The sequence below is a fragment of the Sinocyclocheilus grahami genome, unplaced genomic scaffold, assembly GCF_001515645.1.
Source record: "Sinocyclocheilus grahami isolate Dianchi unplaced genomic scaffold, SAMN03320097.WGS_v1.1 scaffold316.1, whole genome shotgun sequence".
NCBI lineage: Eukaryota > Metazoa > Chordata > Actinopteri > Cypriniformes > Cyprinidae > Sinocyclocheilus > Sinocyclocheilus grahami.
The window spans coordinates 511,509-533,516 of record NW_015505495.1 but is presented as its reverse complement, the minus strand read 5'-3'; the positions used below and the strand labels follow the sequence as shown (position 1 = coordinate 533,516).

General features: G+C 34.1%; 1 protein-coding gene across 1 annotated transcript in view; it reads left to right on the top strand.

The window, feature by feature from the left end:
- LOC107601960 (kinesin-like protein KIF13A) overlaps positions 1 to 22,008 on the top strand; it is a 47,096-nt gene that overhangs the window by 12,245 nt on the left and 12,843 nt on the right. Inside the window, exons 13-22 of the mRNA XM_016294333.1 lie at positions 1,791 to 1,998; positions 3,150 to 3,312; positions 4,806 to 4,949; positions 7,604 to 7,753; positions 7,825 to 7,989; positions 9,809 to 9,982; positions 11,636 to 11,787; positions 12,962 to 13,094; positions 13,227 to 13,418; positions 14,602 to 14,717. Of these exons, the coding sequence (XP_016149819.1) occupies positions 1,791 to 1,998; positions 3,150 to 3,312; positions 4,806 to 4,949; positions 7,604 to 7,753; positions 7,825 to 7,989; positions 9,809 to 9,982; positions 11,636 to 11,787; positions 12,962 to 13,094; positions 13,227 to 13,418; positions 14,602 to 14,717 (1,597 nt within the window). The remainder of the gene's footprint in view (positions 1 to 1,790; positions 1,999 to 3,149; positions 3,313 to 4,805; positions 4,950 to 7,603; positions 7,754 to 7,824; positions 7,990 to 9,808; positions 9,983 to 11,635; positions 11,788 to 12,961; positions 13,095 to 13,226; positions 13,419 to 14,601; positions 14,718 to 22,008) is intronic.

Here is a 22,008-nt window from a genome sequence, read left to right as displayed (position 1 = left end):
TCCAAACTTTTGATTGGTACTGTACTATAATATACACAAAGAATACCGGCCGATATATCGATTTTTTTACTCCCTAATATCGGTATCGGTATCAGCCCCCAAAAATCCATATCGGTCGGGGCTCTAATTTAAATGTACCTGCTTATCTTGTTTAAAGCACAAACAAGTCAAAAACAAGTCAAAAAATCTGCCAATGCAACACTTATATTTTCTGAACACAAACCCTAATATCTTAAAGGGTTTTGCATCTCAAGTAAATTTATCTGTTATTATGATGTTTAAATAATAAGAATTCAAGAATAATGTAAAATAAGGTGTTTTTTGTTGCACTCTGTTACTTGAACACTGTAAAAGTGTTTCTCTTCCGGAGAAAATCAGCCATTAGCAGTTATATTTTAGTATTTTTTTGTTGTTGTTGTTGGTGTTGTATTAATTATAGTATTTATAAATATTTTGAATTACCTTTTGCTTTTAGATTTAAGTTTAGTTTTAGTTTACATTTTGTTATGTGCTTTTGCCATTTTATTATTTTTTTTTAAAATCTATCTTTAATAATATTTTGAGGTTTTACTTTGTTTTAATTTTAGTTTTTGCAATTTAGTTTTTTAAATGTTGCTTTAATTTATTTCTATTTCAGTTTTAGGTTTAGTAAGATTTATATTCCAAAGCCACTCATATAATGCAGAAACACTCAAGCAAGCAAAACACGCGCAACGCGTGCAGGTATTTGTACTGATGCAGAATAGTACAGCCTAGCGCATTTCACACAGGCTGCTAGATTCACTTTCGCCAGAAAGTCGTGTATGCCTAGGTTGAAAATAAATGATGTTTATAGTGAATGCCCCATGAATGGTTTTATTTTTACGATTTAGTTTCAATCCAAATGATGCGTGTGCTGAACATCAAAGATCACACAACAGAACTGTGCGCTCTCTCTCTCTCTCTCTGTCTGTGAGAAAGATATATTCACTCGACAAGTTCGCGCATCTGCGCCGCCACGCACTCAACCCACTCAGCGTGCTTTGTTTATCAGCTCGCACACATCAGCTATATAGACGTTAATACTGAATGTTTAACATTATATTCATTGCATAAATATACTTCGTAGTAGACATCCTTTACTCCATTCTGCTGTCTGTTGTCGGTGCTTCTTTGTATGGATATGGTGCTTAATTTATGCTGTGTGGTATCGGCGTTTGGTATCGGGGCATTTTAACGAGTACGAGTATGAGTACAGGAGCTCAGTATCGGGCCCCATACCAGTATCGGTATCGGTGCATCCCTAGTAATTTTTTTCCTTTTCACTTTTTCACATCTTTAATGAAAAAAGTGTTTCTCTTCCAGAGAAAATCAGCCATTAGCAGTGCTATTTTAGTATATTTTTAGTTTAATTATAGTATTTATTAATATTTTGAGTGACCTTTTACTTTTTTTTAGGTTTCATTTTAATTTTAGTAATTTTGTTATGTGCTTTTGTCATTTTATTATTATTTTTTAAATCTATCTTTAATTATATTTTGAGCTTTTACTTTGTTTTTACAGTTTTCATTTTAATTTTAGTTTTTGTGATTTCGTTTTTTTAAATATTGCTTTAATTTATTTGTATTTCAGCAATAGTTTTCCTTTTCACTTTTTTCGCATTTTTAATGTTTAAGTTTCCTTTAAATGCGTGTTTTACATCTAATATTTATATATATATTTTTTTATTTCAGCTTTATTTCAGTTAACGAATCAGCAAAGCATTATGGCATGATTTCCGTTAGTTTTAGTTGTATTTGTCCTCGTCTCAGACCCCATGCAGAAGGCGGTGCATGCTCTGGAGAAGCAGTATGTGGAGGAGAAGCGTGTGGCGCTGGAGGAGCAGCGGCTGATGTACGAGCGCGAGCTCCAGTCTCTGCGGCAGCAGCTCTCGCCGGAGAAAGCGTCTCAGCACCAGCGCTGCAGCAGCTTCCCCACACACAACACACACAACAAACTGCGCCTGTGGACCGACGAGAGGTCAGAACACACACACTTTCTGGAGCAGCCTGGTTTTTACTTTGCATTCTTGTATGTGAAATAAATGCAGTGCATTATTTGATTTAGTTCATGGCTATGGATGCATGTGATGCTGCATTAGCTGATGCATAAGTGTCTTAAAAGGCAACATAGTCATGCCGCCTGCGTTTTGAAACAGCCTTCAGGTTGTGTTGACTTAAAATACTACCTAGGTAGGCAGCTCACTAGGTTTTGGACTAGACTCGACTCATGATTGATTTCAGTATGGTTGACATTGACATGTGATGCTATACTGTAAAATGCATAAAAATACCCCAAAACAATGAACTTTTTAATAGATGCTTTAGTATTAAAGGAGAATTATTTAATCAGTAATATTATATTATATTAATATAAATTATAAACATATATATAAATTATAAATGTATATTTATAATCATTATTTTTCCTGCTTTGTATTTATTCACTGAGCTCGTCACAATCTGCATTTTAATATCATTGAGGTGCTATTATCGTTTTTATTAATATTTTGAATTATTTGTATATTTTCCATTTTAATTTTAGAAATGTAGCTGTTTTTTTTATTATGTTTTTTTTTTAAATATGTGTCATTTTTATTTTTATATTATTATTATTAATATTATTTTAATATGTTGTGTTATTTATTTTAATAATTTTAGTACTTAAACTAAAACTAAATGAAAATTAGAAATGTTGCCTTGGCAACTAACTGATTTAAGGTTTTAATAAGTAAATAATTATATACTATTATTAGTTATATAATATTAATAATTAATGATATACTATTAATTATATAATACATAAACAAATAATGCAATAAATATGTTTTTATATTTTATTTAAATAATTTTTTTTTTTTTATAAATAGACTTTAATAACCTTGGTCACAGTGTATTATGGGATTGATTTCACCATAAATGATACATGCAATTCAGCCTTTGAGCTTTTGGCCAAAAGAAGGCGCTTAGAAGTTATAATCATGCCGTCTTCCTTTTTGAAACAGTCTTCCTGTTGTGCCTGTGATGCCTTAAATTACTGCCTACATAGACAGCTCACTAGGTTTTGGAACAGATCCGTATTGTTTTCAAAATGAAGTGATTTCTCCATAGACACGCATGCGTGTGTTTCAGGGACGAGCTGTTCCGTCAGAGTCTGTCTCGGCTGCGTGAGCAGGTGGTCCGAGCGAACACTCTCGTGCGAGAGGCCAACTTTCTGTCCGAGGAGATGCACAAACTCACCGACTATCAGGTCACGCTGCAGATCCCAGCCGCCAACCTCAGCGCCAACCGCAAGGTGAGAAACGTTCACTTAAAGCAGTAAGCCCCAAGAAGCCGTGGTTTATAACAGCTAAGGAGCGTTGTTAGGTACGACGCGAAGCGGAGTGACTAAAGCCCCCTTAGCTGTTATATAGACAGCAGATGCACAAATATAAATATAAACTAGATCAGCATACAAGCTGAACAGACGTGAAATGCAGAAAATAGAAAGAGAACAAGAGCATTTTATTCAATTTTTGTTTATGTGCTTTTTATTTATTTATTTACTCATGTGTTTACTTATGTATTTATCTGTACTCATTCTTGTTTATTTATTTATTTATTCATTTCATTTGTTGGTTTGTATTGTTTATTTATTTCATTTGTTTCTGTTCAATTATTTGCTCATTTATTTATTCATTCATTCATTTGCTTATCAATCTATATTTATTACATATCTGTTTTTATTCATGTGCTATTTATTTATCTATTTATTCATTTACTCGTGTGTTTCCTTATCTATTTATCTGTACTTATTCCTGTTTATTCATTCATTTATTATTTATTTATTTCTCATTTGTTTGTGTTCAATTATTTGCTCATTTATTTATTTACTTATTCATTAATTTGTCATACTTATCAATGTATATTTATTACATCTATATTGTTTATTTATTCATTTACTCAATTATTTATTTACATTTTTAATTTATTCATTAGTTCATTTATTTGTTTGTTTACTCATTTACCTGTTTATTCATTTACTTCTTTATGATTTATTTATTTATTCTTTCATATATTTATTTATTGGCTCTTTTATATATTCATTAATTTACTTGATGACTTATTTAAATATTTATTCATTTGTTTATTTATTTATTTTTTTAATCATTATTTATTTATTTGCTCATTTCTTTATCTATTTACATTTCTTTCATTATTTGTTGTATTGTTTTAGTTATTTATTTTATTTATTTATTTATTTACATTTTTTACTTGTTTATCTATTTATTCCTTTGTTCATTTATTCATTATACATTATTTACTCATTTATATTTTTCGTTTATTCATTCGTTCGTTTGTTTATTTGCTCATTTATTGTTTACTTATTTATTTATTCATTCAATTAATTATTTATTCAAATGAACAGGAGTTATATTAAGTGCTTTCGTTTATGGTTGTGCATTAGCTGTGTCTTCACTAAATACGTAGTTGGCTAACAGTGAAAGCAGTCTAGTTATTTTAAACCAAATTTATAATGCTTTTATCATCATTATGCATGCAGGTTTATGACTTCACATTAATGGAACGACAACATGAATTCAAAATGGTGAAAAACTGTTTGAAAAATATACATTTACATTCATGCATTAGGCAGATACTTTAATCCAAAGCAACTTACATTGTGTTTATACATTTATCAGTTCATGCATTACTTGTTAGCTTCATGCATTGCTTGTTAGAAAGCAAACCTTAAGTGAAGTTGATAGTTGCTGTATTTTGTTTCCTCTGTAATTATTTTAATCACAGCGTGGCGCAATAGTCAGTGAACCGGCGATCCAGGTGCGACGTAAAGGGAAGGGAACGCAGGTGTGGACCATCGAGAAACTAGAGAACAAACTAGTGGACATGAGAGACCATTACAGAGACTGGAGAGAAGCAGCACAGGAGGTGGTGAGTGAAAGAAATCCACGCTTTTATTCATCGAGGATGCATTGAATTGATCAGAAGTGACAGTGAAGACATTTAGAATCTTACAAAAGATTTCTGTTCCAAATAAATGCTGTTCTTTTGAACTTTCTGTTCATCTGTGAATCCTGAAAAATAAAATGCATCACAGTTTCCATAAAAATATTGTGCAGCACGACTGTTTTCAACATTGATAATAATCAGAAATGTTTCTCGAGCAGCACATCAGCATATTATACTGATTTCTGAAGATCATGTGACACTGAAGACTGGAGTAATGATGCTGAAAATACAGCTGCGCATCACAGAAATACATTACAGTTTAACAGATACTCACATAGAAAACAGCTATTCTAAATTATAATAATATTTCACAATTTTACAGTTTTTTTCTGTATTTTTGTTCAAATAAATGCAGCCTTGGTGAGCAAAAGAGAGACTTCAAAAACATCTTACTGTCCCCAAACTTTTGAAAGTTTTTAGTGTAAAAAGCACTTTTTGCAGGGTTTCTGCGGGTCTAAAAAGGTCTTGATTCTCCCTTCCACAAAATAAGGACTTAAAAAGGTCTTAAATCAGAGCAGAAAGTCTTGAATTCATGAAGTCACAACATTAAATGTTGCGTGCACTGCAAAAAATAAAATAAAAAATGAATATCTTACTCAGTATTTTTGTCTTGTTTTCCAGCACAAATATGTAAACATCCTTAAATCAAGACACATTTACTTGAGATGCAAAATGAGGAGACATTTCCAAAATGAAGTGAGTTTATGCTTAAAACAAGAACAGTTATCTGCCAGTGGGAAAATCAAACTCGTTTTCTCTTTGAAAAGGTTATTTTTCTGACCCTATTAAAAGATGTTTGTTCTTGTTTTAATCATAAGCGCGTTTAATTTTGATGAATTTCTTCATGTCCCCTTCCACTTTAAATTTTCTTTACTTGTCTTAAAAAGTTAGTTTTTGTTTGATTTGACAGACACTTTTAATCAAAGCAACGTACAAATGAGGATCATTACATTTTTATTTATTTATTGTTTACTTATTTTTTGTTTATTTATTTACTCTTTTATTTATTTATGTTTAATTATTTACTCATTCACCTGTTTATATTTATTTATTTACTTAGTCATTTGTTTCTTTATATGCTTATTTTTTATTTATTTATATATTTACTCTTTTTTTTTATTTATATGTTTAATTATTTACTCATTCACCTGTTTATATTTATTTATTTACTTAGTCATTTGTTTCTTTATATGCTTATTTTTTATTTATTTATATATTTACTAGGTTAGTTTTTGTTTGATTTGACAGACACTTTTAATCAAAGCAACGTACAAATGAGGATCATTACATTTTTATTTATTTATTGTTTACTTATTTTTTGTTTATTTATTTACTCTTTTATTTATTTATGTTTAATTATTTACTCATTCACCTGTTTATATTTATTTATTTACTTAGTCATTTGTTTCTTTATATGCTTATTTTTTATTTATTTATATATTTACTCTTTTTTTTTATTTATATGTTTAATTATTTACTCATTCACCCCTTTTATTGATTTATTTACTTATTTGTTTATTTATTTACTTATTTTTATTTACTCATTAATTTGTTTATTTATATGCTTGTTTTATTTATTTATATATTTACTAGTTTATTTATTTATATGTTTACTCTTTTATTTATTTATATGTTTATTTACTCATTCACCCGTTTATTTTTATTGATTTATTTAACCGTTTATTTACACATTTTTATTTACTCATTTGTTTGTTTATTTATATGCTTGTTTTATTTATTTATATATTTACTCTTTTATTTATTTATATGTTTACTCTTTTATTTATTTATATGTTTATTTACTCATTCACCCGTTTATTTTTATTGATTTATTTAGCCGTTTATTTACAAATTTTTATTTACTCATTTGTTTGTTTATTTATATACTAATTTTTATTTGTATATTTACTCATTTATTTATTTTCTAATTTAGTTATTTATTTAATCCTTTATTTATATTTTTGGTTAATTACTCACGTATTCACGCGTATATTTTTATTTATTTATTTTCTTATTTAGTTGTTTATTTACTTATTTACTTATGCATTTATTTATTTACATTAATTTATATATAAACATATATACTCATTTAGTTGTTTAGTTACAAATTGTTATTTACTCATTTGTTTATTTATATACTCATTTTTATTTGTTTAATTACTCCTTAATTTACATTTTTTGGTTATTTACTCACATATTCACTCGTATATTGTTATTTATTTAGTTGTTTATTCGCATTTATTTTTTATTTATTTATTTTCTTATTTAGTTGTTTATTTACTTATTTACATTAATTTATATATAAACATACATACTCATTAATTTAGTTGTTTTTAACTCATTTATTTATTTAGTTGTTTTCTCATTTATTGATTTTTTCTTATTTATTTGTTTAATTATTTTCTCTATTTTTCTGACCCTATCGGCCCACATTTGTTCTTGTTTTAATAGTAAACTCACTTCATTTTGATGAATTTCTTCTTCATTTATTCCTTAAATGATTGGTCTTAAAATGTACCTGCAGCAGCCCTGTTTAGTTTAGTTTGATTCGGCTGTTTTTCCCGCATGTCTCGCAGGTGAACCGGCTGCACAGTAAGGCGGGCGATCCGTTCTATGAAGCGCAGGAGAATCACAATCTCATCGGCGTGGCAAACGTCTTCCTGGAGAGTCTGTTTCATGACGTGAAGCTGCAGTACGCCGTTCCCATCATCAGCCAGCACGGGGAGGTGAGCGGACGTCTGTGTGGTGAGCTGGCTGTTAGAGGCGTTTCTCATCTGGTCTCGATCTCTGCTGGCAGGTGGCAGGTCGTCTGCAGGTGGAGCTGCTGCGGGTGAGCGGCGTCGTTCCCGAGCGTTTAGCCGGAGGAGACGATTCCTCCGAGAACTCCAGCCAGAGCAGCGGATACGAGGTCATGGACAACAACGGAGAGATCGTCCACATGGCCAGAAAACTTACCTGCAGGGTAAAGAGCTCATCACAACTCATCACTGCATCTGCTCTGAGTTTGAGACGTTTATAACCAGTGTTGGGCGGTAACTAGTAGTGTAACTAACTACTAATGAGATTTCAGTAATAATATTACTGTTACCATCCATAAAACAGCTTAGTTACTTTTGATGCCTCAACTAGAGGTCTACACGGAGGACCCGGGACCCGACCCAGGATCCGTACGGGTTCGGGGCTATATTTGAAATGGTCAGCCGGGTCCGGGTCGGGTCCCAATCTGTTACTTCGGGTCCCGGGTCTGTTCGGAGACTCGGAGAACACCCGGCCATTATCAGAGTCAGTCAGCGCTGTGCGTGTGTTGTTTTGTAACTTTCAACTTGTAAAATTAGGATGAGAAAAGTGTGAGTCGGTAATTTCTAATTTCTCGGTTCTGCACGGGCCCCGGGTCCAACTTTCAAAATAATAGACTGGTCCGGGTCGGTTCAGTTTTTGAACCGGTTCAGTACGAATTTTTGGACCCGTGTAGACCTCTAGCCTCAACCCCACTGATTTAAAATCCAACAATCAAATAATTCCTAGATTTATTTTGATAATTTTCACGACACGCACATGCATGTGATGTCCCCAGTGCAGCAGGCAAGCTTGGAATATGGAAAAGCTTACATTCAGCGGATGGAAATATTGCATTATATTGATTTTGTCAGGAAAAAAGATGAGCATGAGCACTTGTGTGTAAGTTGTGGCTGTACTTTACTCTGGCATCACATCCCACCCACATCCCTCTGATCAGCGTTATATTCATATAATTAAAAATAGCTTTGGAAATTTAAAGTTTCTTACAAACTTCGTATATGGGTAAGGGAGAAATGATAATTAGCTTCAAGCTACACGTGACAATTAATGAGATTAATACAACACTTGAATGTGTCTATCAATCACTAGAAGTTTATCTGGAAGATACACAGTTACAACTTCTGTGGGGCGTGAAGAAAAAGTAATGTAACTAGTAGTGTAACTAATTACTGTTGCAGGAAAGTAACAAGTAACAATATTACTTTTGAAATTAGTAGCTAGTAATGAGTAATATATTACATTATTTGAGTAACTAGCCCAACACTGCTTATAACATGCATTTGAGAACAATAATTATTATTATATTATTTTTCTGAAATAATTTAATAAATTTTCTTAATTTATAAAATATTACAATGGCAATATTTCTTATTTTGTTTAATGCATTTATTTAATATATGTATAATTAATAATCATTTGTTATTTATATATATATTTATTAATTTATATATTAATTCATAATTAAGAATATTTTATGTAATATTTTAATTGATTGATTGATTTATTTTTGTTTTATTATATATGCAGCCCTACAAACAACTACAGCAAACCTGGAGGGTTTTATGATCACATTTTTTACTGTAAAATTGTTCTTAAATACAGAGATAGCAATATTTCTTATTTTGTTTTATGTTTTTTTTTATGTTTGTTATTGTTTATATATATATATATATACAGCAAACCTGTAGTTTTTTTTTAAATCACATTTTTAATCAGAAAAATCCTTTTATATTCACTAATCGTGTTTTTATGCCATGCAAATATAAACATTGGTGTTTTTTTGGGATAAATTAAACATTGTTAGTGCGAATAGTAAAGCATCAGTTAGACTGGATTGAAAGTGATAAATTAATCAGTGAAACAGTGAATTTATGAATGTTTAAATGAAAAATAATTATTTTTACACAATCAAATGATATGAGCATGCTTGTGGTAAAACAGTACACATCTGAGTGTGAAACAAGTGTTGTGTTTCGTGTCAGGTGCGGATCAGAGAGGCGTCTGGTCTTCCTCTCAACCTCTCCAACTTCGTCTTCTGTCAGTACACCTTCTGGGAACAATCAGAGCCCGCTGTGGCTCCGCCCATCGTCAGCCCGGACACGCCCCCCTCACAGACAGCCGACGCCCACTTCACTGTGCGCTTTGACCACTGCAGGGTAAAAACACTAACGTTTGTATTTTCATTTAAGTTTTAATAATTTAGTTTTAGTAATTTTAGTTTTTTATTAGTTTTTATTATATGTCTATATCGTTTTTATTCATTTTTATTTCAGTGTCAGGTTTAGTTATTATTAGTTAAAAAAAAATTTGATTTATTTTCAGTTCATGTTTATTTTATTTAAAGTAATGACTTTTTTATGGTTTTATTTAACATAAGCAACATAAATAATTCATCACAGAGCCAACAATATTCATAGTAAATATACAATGCCAGATTTATTAGAAAGATAGATTAGGAAATAAGACGGAGCAGAGGTGAAATGCAAAGAAGAGAACGTTTTTATTATATTTTATTTTATTTATGCAAACTGATGTTTCTTACTTTTCTTTTATTTATTTATTATTATTTAATCTTATCTTTGTTATTTATGTATTTATTTTGTTTATTTATGCAAATGTATTTCATTTATTACCTTTTATTTAATAAGTTATTATTATCATTATTTCTTTATTATTATTTAATATTTTTTTGTTACTTTTTATTAAATGTTTTGTTTATTTATGCAAATGTATTTATTTTATTAACATTTATTTCATAAGTTAATATTATCGTTGTTATTTCTTTATTATTATTTAATCTTTTTTTTGTTATTTATTTTTTATTATTTCTTTATTTTGTTTATTTATGCACATTTATTTATTTTATTACCTTTTATTTAATAAGTTATTATTATCGTTATTATTTCTTTATTATTTAATATTTCCTTTGTTACTTTTTATTAATTTATTTTGTTTATTTATGCAAATTTATTTATTTTATTAACATTTATTTCATAAGTTAATATTATCTTTATTATTATTTAATCTTTTCTTTGTTATTTATGTGTTATTATTTATTTATTTTGTTTATTTATGCAGATTTATTTTATTAACTTTTATTTAATAAGTTATTATTGTTATTTATTTATTATTATTTAACCTTTTCTTTGTTTTTTGTTTGTTTATTTATGCAAATTTATTTATTTTATTACCTTTTATTTAATAACTTATTAGTATTCTTATTATTTCTTTATTAATATTTAATCTTTTCTTTATGTATTTTGTTTATTTATGCAAATTTATTTATTTTATTACCTTTTATTTAATAACTTATTAGTATTCTTATTATTTCTTTATTAATATTTAATCTTTTCTTTATGTATTTTGTTTATTTATGCAAATTTATTTATTTTATTACCTTTTATTTAATACATTGTTATTATTGTTATTATTTATTTATTATTATTTAATATTTTATTTGTTATTTATTTAGTATTATTTATTTAGTTTATTTATGCAAATTTATTTAATTTATTAACTTTTATTTAATAAGTTATTATTATCATTATTTTTAATGTATATATATATATTTTTTTATTACAAGTGCTCCTAGTGATGTGATGAAACATCTGACACCAAGTCTTAAAGTTCAGTCTTCAGTAAATCTAATATTACACAGACATTGTGCACTACTTTTTTGACACGGACCAGTTCAGCACCACTCAGCAGCCACCCAGAACACTGTAGCATCAAGTGTTGTACAGTGAAGCAGCACTCAGATTGTCCTCAGGACGTGTAAAGCTCTGCTTTCTTTGCATTTATGTTGGCAGGATTTCGTGGTGCAGGTGACGGAGGAGTTTCTGGAGTTCATCTCAGACGGCGCTCTGGCCATCGAGGTCTGGGGTCACCGGTATGCGGGTAACGGCCGGTCCGTGTGGGAGCTGGACGCACTGCAGGCCAAGAGACGCACGCTCAGAGACAGGTGCGTTTACAGCCAGAGTCTGGTCTAAAATAACACTCGCCAGGCACCAAACGCCAGTTCAAATCAGCGTTGGTGAGTTCATGAAACAATGTTACTCGCCAGTTGGCTGGTAATGTTTTTACTAATTATTAAAATAATTAATATTTTATTATTATTATTATTATTAATAAATAATTTACACTTCAATAGTTTTATAGTGATATTTCTTTATTGTTTTAATTTTTATAATTTGATTAATAATAATTATAATAATAATAATAATTGCAATTAGATGTGTTTCCCTAATTTGTCCTGCCTGTGTTTTAATGAAATAATGCACATACAGTTATTATTATTATTATTTTATTTTAAATAATGAAAGTGCTTTTTCTAATATTTTTATTATTATTATTATTATATCAATTATAGTTGTTATTAAATACTTTACAGTTCAATAGTATTATAGTGATATTTCTTTATTAATTAAATTGTTATAATTTGATTAAATAATAATTTGTTCTGCCTATTTTTTTAATGAAGTAATGCACAGTTTAATTGCCGGTAAAAAAGTATTTATAGCTGGAAAAAAATTTCAATTAAAATAAGTAAATAATAATAATAATAATAATGATTATTATTATTATTATTATATAAATTACAATGATTAAATACTTCATAGTTCAGAAGTATTATAGTGATATTTCTTTATTGATTCAATTTTTATAATTTGATTAAATAATAATAGTAATAATAATGATAATAATTTTAAAAAATTGTTATTAGATGTGTTTCCCCATTATTTTGTTCTGCCTGTTTTTAATGAAATAATGCACATACAGTTTCATGATTGGTAAAAAATATTTATGGCTGGTGTATTCTCTCAAGTGAAAAATATATATATATTAATAATAATAATAATTGCTATTATTCTTATTATATAAATTACAGTTAATAAATACTTTTTTTCATGATTGGTAAAAGATATTTATGGCTGGTATATTTTCTCAAGTTAAAAAAAAAATATTATTAATAATAATAATAATAATTGTTATTATTATTATATAAATTACAATTATTATATACTTTTTTCATGATTGGTAGAAAATATTTACGGCTGGTAAATTTTCTCTAGTCACTGGCCATTGGCAGAAGTGGCGTAGTGTTAGTTTCCGTCATCTGGGTGTGTGTGTGACAGGTGGAGTGAAGTGTCACGTCAGATCGAGCTGTGGGTCTCCATACAGGAGCTGAACGAGCAGGGCGAGGATTCGTCCATAGAGCTTCATCCCAGCAGAGACGTCAGCACTGGAGGAGTGTTTCAGCTGCGCCAGGTGCGGCATGATGCAGACAAACTGACCAGAAGTCCTTTAGCATTTTATCATTTAAATCATTTCTGGAACATGATTAAAGTTGGGAGCGATGCGTGTGTGTGTGTGTGTGTGTGTGTGTGTGTGTTTGTCCAGGGTCACTCGCGGAGGCTGCAGGTGAGCGTCCGGCCGGTCCAGCACTCGGGGACGCTGCCGCTGCTGGTGGAGGCCGTCCTGTCCGTCTCCATCGGCTGCGTTTCCGCTCGATCCACCAAACTACAGAGACCTCTGGACAGCTATCAGGTCAGTGAGACTGACAAACACACAAGGCAGAGCTCAATAACTACAGCTAAACCATGAGAAAACCTTTTCATTACTTAAAGTGGCCCTATTATGCCATTTCTAAGGTTGCTAATATTGTTTTATGAGTCTCCTAAAACAGGTTTACATGCATGCAAGGTCAAAAAACACATTAGTTTTCTCAAAAAATTGATTTAATTTTACCTAATTCCTAAATGATTCGTAAACGGCTCGTGCGAAGCAGTTCAAAGATTGGTGACGTAGAACGTGGGCAGACATTATGCAAATGTGTTACTTCGTGACATAGAGCCGTAACAGAATAAGATTTGAATTCCTGACGACTCATTTAGGCGATTGCGAGCCGAACTCATTTTTTTTGATGGACAATAACTTTATTTATCGTGTACTGTCGGCTTCACAATTTTGCAGATAGTTTATGTTCACATACAGCTACATGACATACTGCATGAAAGGTAATATTCGAAAAGGCATAATAGGGGCACTTTAAAGTGATATAAACATTAACTGAAACGTCTCAGTTACCTATGTAACCCTCGTTCCCTGAAGGAGGGAACGGAGACATCACGTCGTTGACCGACGAATTGTGATCTCACTTAGAGAGACCAATCCACTTCGAGTGTAAACTAAACCAGCTGCCACTGATCACAGTATAAAAAGTATAAAAAGGCAGCCGGTGCAGTGCATACCAGGTTTTCGCTGAGGAGCCGAGCCGGTGACCTGGCCGCTCAGCGGTGGGACAGCAGCTGTGTCGACGGGACGTGACGTCTCCTTTCAGGGAACGAGGGTTACATACGTAACTGAGACGTTCCCTTTTCAGTTGGTCATTCTCGACATCACGTCGGTGACCGACGAATTGGGATCCCTAACAAAGCGCCATGGATGCTGCCCCTTCCAGTGTCCTGTGCGAGCCTCCTGCGCCCCTTTTTGGTGTAGGCCGGGGCTCGCAAGAAGAAGACCAGTCACCGTTGTCATAGCACTACCCACTCAGTGAGATTTGATAACACTGGGAAAATTTACCTGTACCACTTGGAACAGGAGCGTTGTGGAAGGTCCATCCTTCTCGAAGGAAGTTTTGGAAGCACTTACACATATGAACAACCGTTTAGGTGCATATGGAAGATTAGAGGTGATTATAACCCTCTTGGAAATGGCAGAAGTCTGCCGGGGAAACACGGGCTCTGAGGCTATACCATGGACTTTACACATATAGGATCCACTTAGGTCTCTACATTTGGAACCCAGCTCTCTACCGGTTCTCACGGATTCATCGAGTGAGGGCCTGGTGCCGGACATTCCGCCATGTCTGGTTGCCGAGGGGATGGAGGAGCTCGACAGGATCTACAGTACGGACACTCTGGAGCAGGTTTAGAAAGCCGACACTAAACCGGGGCCTCTCAGTGCCTCTACCCATTTGAGGTGAGAACACAGGAGGATAAAGGTTCCACACGAAAACTATAGAATCTAGCAAACGTGTTGGGGGTCGCCCAGCCCACAGCTCTACAAATATCTGTCATTGAGGCGCCACGAGCCAGCGCCCAGGAGGAAACAACACTTGTAGTAGAGTGAGCTCGCAACTTGAGCGGGCAGGGCACACCCTGTGCCTGATAAGCCAGGGTGATGGCATCCACTACCCAGTGGGCCATCCTCTACTTAGAGACGGCCTTCCCCTTCTGCTGGTCTCCGTAACAGACAAAGAGCTGGTCTGAGGTCTTAAAGCTTTGTGTCCGGTCGACGTACCATCTCAAGGCTTGGACGGGACAAAGTAAAGCTAGGGCTGGGTCTGCCTCCTCCGGGGGCAGCGCTTGCATGTTCACTACCTGATCCCTGAAGGGGGTAGTAGGAACCTTGGGCACATAGCCGGGCCAGGGCCTCAGGATTACCTGGGAGTCAGCCGGCCCAAACTCTAGGCACGAATCGTCGACTGAAATGCATGCAGGTCCCCACCCTCTTGATGGAGGCCAGTGCAAGCAGGAGCAGAGTTTTCATTGATAGAAACTTCTCCTCAACTGACTACAAAGGCCCAAATGGGCCCTGCTGTAGTGCATTGAACACTAGAGACAGGTCCCAAGAGGGTATAGAGGGGGCTTCTCGCCCCCCTAAGGAACCTGATGACCAGGTCATGCTTCCCTAACGATTTCCCTTCAACGGGGTCATGGTTAGCAGCAATCGCAATGACATAGACTTTAAGGGTGGAGGGAGACAACCTTCGCTCCAACCCTTGCTGCAAAAAGGAAAGGACGACCCTGATCGGGTATCTCCGGGGGTCTTCTCGGCGAGAAGAACACCACTCGATGAACAGGTTCCACTTCAAGGCGTAAGTGTGTCTTGTAGACAGTGCTCTTGCCAAAGTGGTGTCAACTACCTCCTGAGGTAGGTCACCTAGAACCTCCGCATCCCATCCAGGGACCAGACATGAAGTTTCCAGATGTCTGGATGTGGGTGCCACAGGGTGCCCCGTCTCTGAGTCAGTAGATCCTTCCTCAGAGGAATCTGCCAGGGAGGGGCTGTCATGAGGAGCATTAGTTCCGGGAACCAGGTCCGAGTGGGCCAATATGGCACCACAAGAAGGACCTGCTCCTCATCGTCCCTGACCTTGCACAGTGTCAGAGGAGGAGGTGGCGGCGAATTGCGACATGCGACGGGAGCATAGACCACCTTGTTGGTTGATGTACGCAACGGTCGCAGTGTTGTCCGTGTGGACCAGCACATGCTTGCCTCGTAAGCGCCCACTGAGACAGTTCAAGGCAAGGTGTACTGCTAACAACTCTAGACGGTTGATGTGCCAGTGCAGTTGGGCGCCCGTCCAGACCCCTGACACTGCGTGCCTGTTGTACATGGACCCCAGCAGTGGTGGAGGCATCCGTGTAAACCACAGCATGCCTGGAGACCTGTTCCAGGGGCACTCCTGCCTGGAGAAACGCAAGGTCTGACCACGTGGTGAAGGTTTGGTGGCAGGCCTTCCACCACCTGGTTCCAGGTGACTTGGACCCGATGAGTGTCGCGTAGCCACACCCACCTCGGGACTCGGCCATGGAGCCAGTGTTGAAGTGCTCTCATATGAAGCAGCCCCAGCGGCGTGACTGCTGCTGCAGATGCCATATGCCCCAGGAGCCTCTGAAACTGTTTCAGTGGGACCGTCCGTCCTGCTCTTGAACATATTCGGGCCTGGACATGCGGGCCAGCTCCATGGCGCCGCTTGCTCAAGGCTGCTACTAATGCGGCGCAGGACCACCCTTGTGCAGGTTCCTCAGTGCTTTAGTCTGAAGAACCTGCAGTAATGCCATAGCATGTAAGGCAGAGGCAGCTTAAAAGAAAAGCTTCTCCACAGGCCACATAAGCATCGCCAGACAGACCAGACGAGAACCTACAGACCCGGTAGGGGAGGCACGATTTGCCCTGCTGGGTGGAGGCAGGGAACTGCATCGCAATCAACCACTCCACCAGGGGGACCCCCGTATACCCCCTAGCTGCACCACCGTCGAGAGTGGTGAGGGAGGAGGAGCTAGCAGGTCGGTTTCCGGCAGAAAAAGGTGCCTTCCATGACCTAGAAAGCCCCCTAATGCACCTCCAGGAAGAATGGCACTGGGGCGGGGTGCTGAGAACCAGTGCGGGCCACCCTGAAGAACCATTAGTCCAACCTTGAGGGCTCGGGACATGGTGGAGATTTCCACTCAACCCCTACCCTCACGGTGGCCCGACAAACCCATCATTTCCGGATCTGATTCAGGCATTGCTACAATCCCAGAGGGCAGCAGTGCAGCCGAATCTTCCTCTCCAGAAAGCTCCGGCTCACCCTCCGATGCAGCGATCAACATCCGAACGTCGGGAGGAGTCCCGAAGGATACTGCTAGTATGCTCCTTGTCACCACCGTCGAGAGTGGTGAGGGAGGAGGAGCTAGCAGGTCGGTTTCCGGCAGAAAAAGGTGCCTTCCATGACCTAGAAAGCCCCCTAATGCACCTCCAGGAAGAATGGCACTGGGGCGGGGTGCTGAGAACCAGTGCGGGCCACCCTGAAGAACCATTAGTCCAACCTTGAGGGCTCGGGACATGGTGGAGATTTCCACTCAACCCCTACCCTCACGGTGGCCCGACAAACCCATCATTTCCGGATCTGATTCAGGCATTGCTACAATCCCAGAGGGCAGCAGTGCAGCCGAATCTTCCTCTCCAGAAAGCTCCGGCTCACCCTCCGATGCAGCGATCAACATCCGAACGTCGGGAGGAGTCCCGAAGGATACTGCTAGTATGCTCCTTGTAGAGGGCCCAACACGTTCCTTTGGCAGCTCAACTGGTTGTGGAGTGCAAGAGGAGCAATGGTCCCCTGCAGGGTTTGCCATCACTGTTACCCTCAGACCACCCGTGCTACTGCCTGAAGCCGATTATGATGAGAACTAGATCTAGGCAGAGGCAACAGAGCTCCGCCCCTTTTGAGGTAACGAAGCTTGGCCCGCAACTCCGAGATGGTCATCTTCCCGCAATGAGAACATGACTCATCCAAGAGCGTTTGTGACCATTATCCGACCCCAGGTAACAACCACATCCAGAAACGCACAGGTGATACGTTGTCTGTAGCAAGACGCAACGTCGTCTTTACAAAGACGCAATGTCGAGTTTGCCAGGCGCAACAGCGTCTTTAAAAAGACACACATGTGAATGCTCTTTTAGGGAAAAAGCTCTTTTAGTGTGCTGAAGCGCACAGGGGAGATGGCCGCCTGCAACACAAACAGGGGGTAGTGCAGCCTGATGTGTGCAACCCACTCGACATGAGAAACCACCACCGCTGAAGCGCTGTACCGCCAACACCAAGAGCTGCAAAGAGCACGATGAACTCGTTCAGTCTTCTTCACTCAGTAGAGTAGTCAGGAACAGAACGATGTGATCGCTCGGCTCCGAAGCGAAAAGCTGGTATGCGTTGCACTGGCTCACGCTGTGATCAGAGGTAGCTGGATGCAATCATCGCATACCAATGTGCATTGTCTCGTTTAGTTTACACTCAAAGGGGATTGGTCTCTCTAAAAGAGAAAACCCTAATTTGTCGGTCACCGATGTGACATTGAGAGTGACCGACTGAAAGTGATTCAGGGTTATTATAGCTAATTAAAACTAAAAACATTAGAAAAAGCACTTTCAATACTTAAAATAAAATAAACATTTAATGAAATCAGGGTTATTATAGCTAACTAAAATTAAAACCTTTTTTTTTTTTATTTGAAATAAAATAAATGTTAACTGGAAGAAAATGAAATATATACAAAACCTTACTTTTATTTTAATTAGTTCCCAAGGAAACATTTCTCATTTTCATTACGTTTAGCTTGATGTGCTAAGATAACTAAAACTAAAGCTGAAATAAAAAATAAAAACTAGATAGACATATTTTACAAAAATAAATAAAACTAATAAAAATGACAAAAAACATTTCTAAAACTTTAACTAAATCAAAATAGAAACAGAAGATATCAAAATAAAATGAATTAAAATTAGTAATAAAAACTACAACAGTATCATTGATACTAAAATAACACTGACTGAAATAAAATTAAATATATACAAAAACCTTACTTTTATTTTCATTAGTTCCCAAGGAAACATTTTCATTTAGTTTAGCTTGATGTGCTAAAATAACTAAAACTGAAATAAAAAAAAAAAAATAGATATTTAGATATAGACTTATTTAAAAAAAATTTTTTAAATAAAACTAATAAAAATTACAAAAACTCAAAACTTTACTAAAACGTCAACAAAAATCATAATAGAAAAAGAAGATATCAAAATAGAACAAATTAAAAGTATTAATAAAAACTACAACAGTATCATTGATACTAAAATAACACTGACTGAAATAAAATAAAATATAAACTTTTCATATAGTTCAAGTTGAAGTACTAAAATAAGTAAATAAAATAAAACATAATAAAAACTATATAGGCATAACAAACATGAAAAACAAACTAACAAAATGACAAAAACACTCAATAAAATTACTAAAACCTGAACTCAAATTATAAAATATAACAATAAAATCTAATCCAAAATGTTAACAAAAACTATAATAGTATCTCAGTGATAGTAAAAACACTCTGATCTGCATAATCCTTCCCTGAAATGTTTATTATTATTATTATATTTACAGAAGTACAACAAATATCACTTGGTGTCCACATAACTTAAAATATCTTAAAATAAAAATAAAAATGCAAAAGAGAGAGAGAGAGGGAAAAGAGAAAAGAAAGAATAAAGAAAAATTACATAAAAAATTAATTAACATGAATGATCAAGGTATAATTAATGTATAAATATTAGTGCCCTAAAATGATTAATCACGATTAATTGCATCCAAAATAAAAGTTTTTGTTTACATAATATATGTGTGTGTACTGTGTATATTTATTATGTATATATAAATACACACACATGCATGTATATATTTAAGAAAAATATGTTTTTCATATATATATATATATATATATATAAAATATTTATATTTATATATAATATAAATTATATATTAATATAAATATATATACATGTAAATATCTTTTTAAATATATACATGTATGTTTGTGTATTTATATATACATAATAAATATACACAGTACACACACACATATATTGTGTTAAAAAATCTTTTATTTTGGATGCAATTAATCGTGATTAATCGTTTGACAGTACTAAAAATATTTAATAAAAATGTATATATTTATTTAATTTAAAGTACATTAAATTTTCATGGTTCAGTATATATTTTAATTTTTTTAGTAATGAAGTTCAGCACTGTTTTACTTGGAGTGTTATGTTTGTTTTCATAAATTATCGGTTAAATAATCGGTTTATCGGTGTGGTCCAACCTAGTTCTGGTTATCGGTAAAATCTGCGAGCGTTCAAAGTGTGAATGTGAGTCGGTCAGCAGATCTGTGCGAGTGTGTGACAGACTGTATTTTCTCCAGCAGAGGGAGGAAGACACCGATATGGATAGTTATCAGGTACTCTGACTTCTGCTGTTGCTGCTGATCATGTGCTTCAGACAGGGAGCGTCCATCATAATCGGCCATTAATGAGCCTCATATTATAATCTCGCTGAATTGAATGTGAGAAATTAGAGATTCCTGCACTAACACACGGCTGTCTTCACTCGGTCACATGATCAGTGCATGGCTGCATGATTCCTGCATGTTTACGTGCATTTGATGGAGCCGCGTACAGTATGACCGCTTCATCTGTGTGAAAACAGCACAGTGGATTTAATCTGCCTTTATTACTTCATGCATTTATTTGTTTATTCTGGTGTTGTGTAAGTATTGAATTTTGATGCTTGGTTCCTAAATCTGCACCTGACACCGTGTCTACACTGGATTACACTGAAATCATTGATCTTATTATTGGCATAATGCAGAATGTAATGCATAGATAGAGTTAAAAGCAAAGGATGATTTAAATGAGACCAGAAAACAGAAATATTTTGAGCTGACCTTGATTGAATGCTCAGATGTTACTGAAATACTCAGTGAATAAAAATCAAATTAATATAGTAAAATAAAGAAGCGAAATGAAGCTTTGTTTTGTTTTGCTTTTTTGAAAAAATAATTATCACTTGGTTTCTACACATATTAAAAAAGTTTAAATAGAAATGTAAATTAAGTCAAATAAATAAATAACCAGAAAGGAAAAAGATCAAACAGAAATCAAGAAAAAATTTAATTGTAAAGTGACATTAACAACAATTTCATACAATTTATAGCATATTATTTTTTAAACACAACTTTTTTAATTAAATTAATTTATTCCATTATTTTTCAAACGATCATGTCATTAGATTGGTTTTGTGATCCTTTCTTTTCTTGTGACTAGTGAGAATTCAGACAGATGATTGTCCTTTTTAAGCTAAATAACAAATCTTTTGAAATATATTGAATATCATTAAAAGGCTAAAACATAGAACATGTTAAAAATGAAAGAGTTTCATATGAAACTCATTTTGAACACGTTCTATATTATTATATAATTTAAAATATTTTAATATATTCTGTTATTCTGTATGTTCTATATTATTCTAAAATTATATTATTAAACTTTTTTAATGTATATTTTTCATGATATTCAATATTTATCTAAAATAATCATTATATATATATATATATACACATAGTTTATATTGGTCTATATTTTTCATGATATTCGATATATATCTCAGTCTTTATATAATCAAGCATAAAAAGGGAGATCATCTGTCTGAACACTTACTAGTCACAAGAAAATGCCTAATTTTCTAAAAGCGTATATAGATGTTACTGACAAGAAGTAACAGATTTGTTACTGAAAAACTCAAAATAATATCAAACTAAATGTGCACAAATTTATGATACTATAGTATTATGCAATGTTTATCATTAAATTAAATACAATATTAATAAAAGTAATATTTTGTGCTACATTTATTTGACTTAAGTTATTATTATTAAGAATTATTTAACTAAAGTACTCTTAAGAAATCCAGGATATTCTCATTAGATTCACTTTACTGTAAAAGTCTTTTTTTTTTTGTAAAAACATATGATAATAATAAATTAAGATAAAATTGAAAATAAAAGTAAAAAATAGTATAGTACTATGTAATATT